Source organism: Melopsittacus undulatus, chromosome 24 (assembly GCF_012275295.1).
Source record: "Melopsittacus undulatus isolate bMelUnd1 chromosome 24, bMelUnd1.mat.Z, whole genome shotgun sequence".
Classification (NCBI taxonomy): Eukaryota; Metazoa; Chordata; class Aves; order Psittaciformes; family Psittaculidae; genus Melopsittacus; species Melopsittacus undulatus.
Window position 1 is genome coordinate 387,331 of NC_047550.1, and position 6,374 is coordinate 393,704.

Sequence of the window (6,374 nt, forward strand, 5' to 3'; positions counted from 1 at the left end):
GGGCGTGTCCTCCGTACGCACGCCGTGCCCAATAGGATCGCGCGTCGCTACGCCCTTAACCAATCAGAAGCCGCCTTGCCTGAGGCAGACCAAGATGGCGGCCGACAGCGGCAGCTGCTTGCGGCCGTTCTCCTGCGAGCTGGGCCCGTTATCGAGGCCCGACGGCTCCGCCGCCTTCCTGCAGGGTCCGAGCCCCTTCCCCGGTGCCTGCCCCCGGTCCCTGCCGCTGCTCCGGCCCTCACGGCCTCGCTCCGTCCGGTAGGAGACACCTCCGTGCTGGCCGCGCTGTACGGCCCCGCTGAGGCCAAGGGGAACCGGGAGCTACCGGAGCGGGCGGCGCTGGAGGTGCTTCTACGGCCCAAAACGGGGCTCCCCGGTACGTTCCGAGCCCCATAGAGGGGTTGGGTATGGGGGGGTCGGGGCCGGGTCCGGTGACTGAGCCCCGGTGCAGGCGTCGGGGAGCGGAGCCGGGAGCAGCTGCTGAGGAGGACGTGTGAGGCGGTGGTGCTGGGGCGGCTGCACCCGAGGTGTGCGGTCAGTGTCGTGCTGCAGGTGGTGGCGGATGGAGGATCTGTATCCTGGGGGGATGGGGGATTGGGGGGAATGGGGGTTTTGGGTAAGAAAGGGGGTTTTGGGGTGGAAAAGGAGGGATTTTGAGGTAAGAAGGGGTTTTGGAATGGAAGAGGGTTTGTTTTGGGGGGGAAAGGGTTTGTTTTGAGGGGGAAAGAGGGGTTTTGGGGTGGAAAAGGGGGTTTTGGGGTAAGAAAGGTTTTGGGTGGAAAAGGGGGGATTTTGGGTAAGAAAGGTGGTTTGGGGTGGAAAAGGGTTTGTTTAGGGTGGAAAAGGGGGTTTTGGGGTATGAAAGGGGGTTTTGCGGTAAGCGGGTTTTGGGATGGAAAGGGGTTTGTTTTGGGTGGAAAAGGGAGGTATTGGGGTGGAAAGCGGGGTTTGGGAGTGAAAGAAGGGAGATTTGGGGTAAGAAGGGGGGATTTGGGATGAAAATAAGGAGGTTTTGGGTGAGAAAATGAGGTTTTGGGGTGAGAAGTTGAAGTTTTGGGGTGGAAAAGGGTTTTGTTTTGTGTGGAAAAGGGGGGCTTGGGGTAAGAAATGGGTGGTTGGGATAAGAAAAGGGGGATTTGAGGTGGAAAAAGGGGGATTTGGGATAAGAAAATGAGGTCTTAGGGGTGCAAAGGGGGGTTTAGGTTGAGAGGGGGTCTTTGGTGTGAAAAAGGGGGATTTGGGGTAAGAAAAGGGGGGGTTTGGGTGAGAAAAGGGGGGTTTGGGGTTGGAAAACTGATATTTGTGGTGGGAAAACTGGGGATTTTAGGCTAGAAAATAGTTTTGAGAGGAAAAATGGAGCTTGGGGAATAGAAAAGAGGGTTTTGGGGTAAAAAAAGGGCATTTGGGATAGGAAAAGGTGGTTTTCTTGGTTGTATTCTCCTCTTGGGGGGGGTTTGGCTCCTTAACCCCCCCCAAGCTGCTCTCGTGCTGCCTGAACGCTGCCTGCATGGGGCTGCTGGACGCAGGCCTGCCCTTGGCCTCCCTCTTCTGCGGGGTCACCTGCGCCCTGCACCCCGATGGATCCCTCATACTGGACCCCACCACCCGGCAGGAGCAGGTGGGTGCTTATGGGGGGGGTCCCCCTTTAATCCCATTGGATCCCCCCCCTTATATCCCCCCCCATTGCAGGAGGCTCGTGCTGTCCTCACCTTCGCCATTGACAGCGCTGAGAAGAAGGTGCTCATGGCTAGCACCAAAGGGGCCTGCTCCATGGAGGAGGTGAGGGGGGGCCCTAAGCACACATAGAAGGGGGCTATGGGTGCTATGGGGCCCGAAGCACCCATAGAAGGGGGCTATGGGTGCTATGGGGCCTGAAGCACCCATAGAAGGGGGGCTATGGGTGCTATGGGGCCCGAAGCACACATAGAAGAGAGCTATGGGTGCTATGGGGCCCGAAGCACACATAGAAGGGGACTATGGGTGCTATGGGCCCCGAAGCACCCATAGAAGGGGACTATGGGTGCTATGGGGCCTGAAGCACACATAGAAGGGGACTATGGGGCCCGAAGCACACATAGAAGGGGGTTATGGGTGCTATGGGGCCCGAAGCACACGTAGAAGGGGGCTCTGGGTGCTATGGGGCCCGAAGCACACATAGGAGGGGGTTATGGGTGCTATGGGGCCCGAAGCACCTATAGAAGGGGGATATGGGTGCTATGGGGCCCGAAGCACACGTAGAAGGGGGCTCTGGGTGCTATGGGGCCCGAAGCACACATAGGAGGGGGTTATGGGTGCTATGGGGCCCGAAGCACCTATAGAAGGGGGATATGTGTGCTATGGGGCCTGAAGCACACATAGAAGGGGACTATGGGTGCTGTGGGGCCTGAAGCACACATAGGAGGGGGCTATGGGTGCTATGGACCCCGAAGCACACATAGAAGGGGACTATGGGTGCTATGGGGCCCGAAGCACCTATAGAAGGGGGTTTTGGGTGCTACGGGGACCTAAGCACACATAGAAGAGGGCTATGGGTGCTATGGGGCCTGAAGCACCCATAGAAGGGGGCTATGGGTGCTATGGGGCCCAAAGCACACATAGAAGGGGGCTATGGGTAGTATGGGGCCCAGAGCAAACATAGGAGGGGGTTATGGGTGTTATGGGGCCCGAAGCACCTATAGAAGGGGGTTATGGGTGCTATGGGGCCTGAAGCACACATAGAAGGGGGATATGGGTGCTATGGGGCCTGAAGCACCTATAGAAGGGGGTTTTGGGTGCTATGGAGCCCGAAGCACACATAGGAGGGGGTTATGGGTGCTATGGGTGGGGAGCACCCATCACAGCCCCCCCTTTCCTTGCCTCCCCCCCCCAGATGCAGCAGTGCATTGCTGCAGCCCAAAGCGCTGCCGACACCATCTTCCAGTTCTATCGCGATTCCATACGGAGGAGGTATTCCAAGTCGTGACATGGAATCATCCCAACCCCCCCCATCCTCGGGGGCAGCTGGACTGGCCCCATGGAGCCTGTGTCCCCCCCCCCAGTAAAGGACCCCCCCTTGCCCCACACCGTGGGTCTGAGTGCGTCCATTGATGGGTAGGGGGGGTTTGCACGTCCTGGTGGGGCACCCAAGATGGCGGCGCCCATGTGCCGTACACAAAGATGGCGGTCAAGGGGCAGAGCAGGACTGCTTAGATATGGAGGCATCCAAGATGGCGGCGCCCAAGGAGCCGGACAGTACTGCTTGGATACTGGTGTATCCAAGATGGCGTCGCCCATCTGCCGTACAAAAAGATGGCGGCGGTCAGGGGGACGGGTAGCACTACTTGGATACAGGTGCATCCAAGATGGCGACGCCCTTGATGCCATACGGCACTCGATATAGTTGTGACGTTCAAGATGGCGACACCCATGTGCCGTACACGAATATGGCGGCGACCAAGGAAGCGTAGAGCACTTCGTGGGGCAACCAAGATGGCGGCGCCCACATTCCGTACACAAAGATGGCGGCGCTCAAGGTGGCGTCACCACTGCCTAGGTTTCCGTCCACCCATGATGGCGTCACCCTCCCCGGCCGGGACTTCCGGTGGTACCAGCCAATGGGGTGGCGGCGTTACCACGGAGCGCGCGTTGCCGTGGTAACGCGAACCGGAAGTGCGTGGGCCCAGAGGCCGGTGGTGGTCTGTAGCGCCGGGCGCTGGAGGTGGGTGCAGTGGGGGGCAATGGGGGTCAATGGGGCTGTAATGGGGTTGTAATGGGGAGCAATGGGGGGCAATAGGGCTGTAATGGGGGCTATGGGGTTTTAATGGGGGTCAATGGAGTTTTAATGGGAAGCAATGGGGTTGCAATGGGGGGCAATGCAGCTGTAATGAGCAATGTGGCAGCAATGGGGCTTTAATGGGGAGCAATGGGAGGCAATGTGGCTGCAGTGGGGGCTATGGGGGTGGAATGGGAGGCAATGGGACTAATGGGGTCAATGGGAGGCAATGGGGCTGCAATGGAGTTACAATGGGGGTGCAGTGGGGGGGCACTGAGTGTGTCATCCCCCATTGTCCCCCATAGCCCCCCCCATGGCGGAGCTGCACCTCCTGGGACAGATCGTGGGGGGCAGCGGCTTCCCCCAGCGCCGCCTCTTCTGCAAGTGGGGGCTGCAGGCGGGTGAGTGCGGCCCTATAGAGACACATAGAGACCCAGAGACCCCATAGGGACCCCATAGAGACCAACAGAGATCCCATAGAGACCAATAGAGGTCCTATAGAAACTCATAGAGCCCCATAGAGGCTCCATAGAAACCAATAGGGACCCCAGGGAGACTCATAGGGACCCACAGACACCTATAGGGACCCCATAGAGACCCAAAGGGACACATAGAGACCCCATAGAGCCTCATAGAAACCATTAGAGACCCGATAGGGACCCATAAAAGCCCCATAAAGACCCATAGGGACCCATAGAGATGCCATGGAGACCAACAGAAAACATAGAGACCGCACAGAGCCCCAAAGAGACATCATAGAGCCCTATGGAGCCCCATAGTGACCTTATTGAGCCCCATAGAGACCCCATAGACCCCTATAGAGCCCCATAAAGACTCCATAGACCCCTATAGAGCACCATAGAGACCCCATAGACCCTTATAGAGCCCCATACAGACCCCATAGACCCCTATAGAGCAACATAGAGACCCTATGGAGCCCCATAGAGCCACCATAGCGATCCCATAGAGCGCCCATGTCCCACAGGCGCCGCCTGGCGGCCGCTCTCAGGCCTCACCTCGGGCCAGACGCACGTTGATGACCCGCAGGCTGATGACGTCACTTACTGGAGCCACCCCATCGACGTCCACTACGCCACCAGAGGCCTGCAGGGTGCGTGCCCCCCCCAACACGCGTCATTAGCATATCATTAGCATGCAATTAGCATCTCATTAGCATGTGTCCACGTGCGCAGGGTGGCCGCGGCTCCACGTGCAGGTCTGGCACCAGGACGGCCTCGGCCGCTGTGACGTCGTGGGCTACGGCTGCTGTCACGTGCCCGCGGCGCCGGGCCTCCATTGGCTGCGCTGCGTCACGTGGCGCCCCCTGGCGGGCTGGCGGGAGCGCGCGCGCCGGAGCCTGGTCGGGGGCGGGGCCCGGCTCGCGCAGGCGCAGGAGGTGGTGGCCGCGGGGGGGGGGGGGAGGGGAGCGCTTCCGGTTGAGGAGCGAGGCGGCCGGAAGTGTCCATCTGCAGCTGGGGGTGGTGCTGAGGCACTTCCGGCGCTATGGGGTGCGCTGCGCATGAGCAGTAGGGGGGGGGGACTCAGAGCCCCCCCCCCCCTCCCGGGGCAGTTGGTACGGTCCGGGCTGGCGCTGCAATGGAGCCCTATGGGGGGTTCTATAGGGGCTAGATGGGGCAATTGGGGTCTATGGGGGGTAATTGGGGTTCTATAGGGGGCAATGGGGGTCTATGGGGGGGGGTAAGGGGGGTCTATGGGGACAATGGGGGTCTATGGGGGGCTCTATAGGGGCTGGAGGGGCAATGGGGTCTATGGGGGTATTATTGGGGTCTATGGGGGGGTAATGGGGGTATATGGGGGCAATGGGGTTCTATAGGGATGCATTGGGATATTGGAGTCCTATAGGGATGCAATGGGGGTCTATGGGGGTCAATGGGGTTCTATAGGGGGCATTGGGGTCCTATAGGGACGCATTGGGATATTGGGGTTCTATAGGGATGCAATGGGGGTCTATGGGGGAGTAATGGGGTCTATAGGGGCAATGGGGTTGTATAGGGGGCAGTGGGAGTCTCTAGGGGGCAATGGGGTTCTATAGGGGTGGGAGAGGGCATTAGGGTCCTATAGGGATGCATTGGGACATTAGAGTCCTGTAGGGATGCAATGGGATATTGGGGATCTATAGGGATGCATTGGGTGGTCTATAGGGGTGCAGTGGACATTGGGGTCCTATAGGGATGCAGTGGGACATTGGGGATGTACTGGGATGCAATGGGGGTCTATACGGATGCACTGGGGCATTGGGGTCCTATAGGGGTGCAATGGGACAATGGGGGTCTATAGGGATACAATGGGGTTCTATAGGGATGCAATGGACATTGGGGGTCTATAGAGGTGCAGTGGGCCATTGGGGTCCTATCGGGATACAGTTGGGTCCTATAGGGGTGCAGTGGGGCATTGGGGTCCTATAGGGATGCACTGGGGTCTTATAGGGATACTATGGGGTTCCATAGGGATGCACTGGTTTCCTATAGGGTTCCTATGACCCCCCTGTACCCACCCCCCTTGTACCCCATAAAGCTCCTCCCCCCCCTCTGTCCTGCGTTGGTTTCATCCGGGGGGGGGGGGGGGGGGGCGGAAACGTCCCAGACGGGGGGGGGGGGGGGTT

At 59.4% G+C, this 6,374-nt stretch overlaps 2 protein-coding genes across 2 annotated transcripts; both read left to right on the forward strand.

Annotated features, from left to right (window-relative positions):
- Positions 1-58: 58 nt before the first annotated feature.
- Positions 59-3,052, forward strand: EXOSC5 (exosome component 5). The gene is made up of 6 exons (XM_034072200.1): positions 59-185; positions 263-376; positions 452-573; positions 1,478-1,618; positions 1,690-1,779; positions 2,870-3,052. The coding sequence occupies exons 1-6, from the start codon at positions 95-97 to the stop codon at positions 2,960-2,962; spliced, it is 651 nt and encodes a 216-aa protein (XP_033928091.1). The 5' UTR covers positions 59-94; the 3' UTR covers positions 2,963-3,052.
- A 1,008-nt stretch (positions 3,053-4,060) lies between these two features.
- On the forward strand, positions 4,061-5,282 carry B9D2 (B9 domain containing 2). Its single transcript, XM_034072186.1, is given in 4 exon segments — positions 4,061-4,152; positions 4,737-4,862; positions 4,945-5,156; positions 5,158-5,282. Coding segments are annotated over 4 exon segments (543 nt in total). The 5' UTR covers positions 4,061-4,064; the 3' UTR covers positions 5,275-5,282.
- Positions 5,283-6,374: the final 1,092 nt, after the last annotated feature.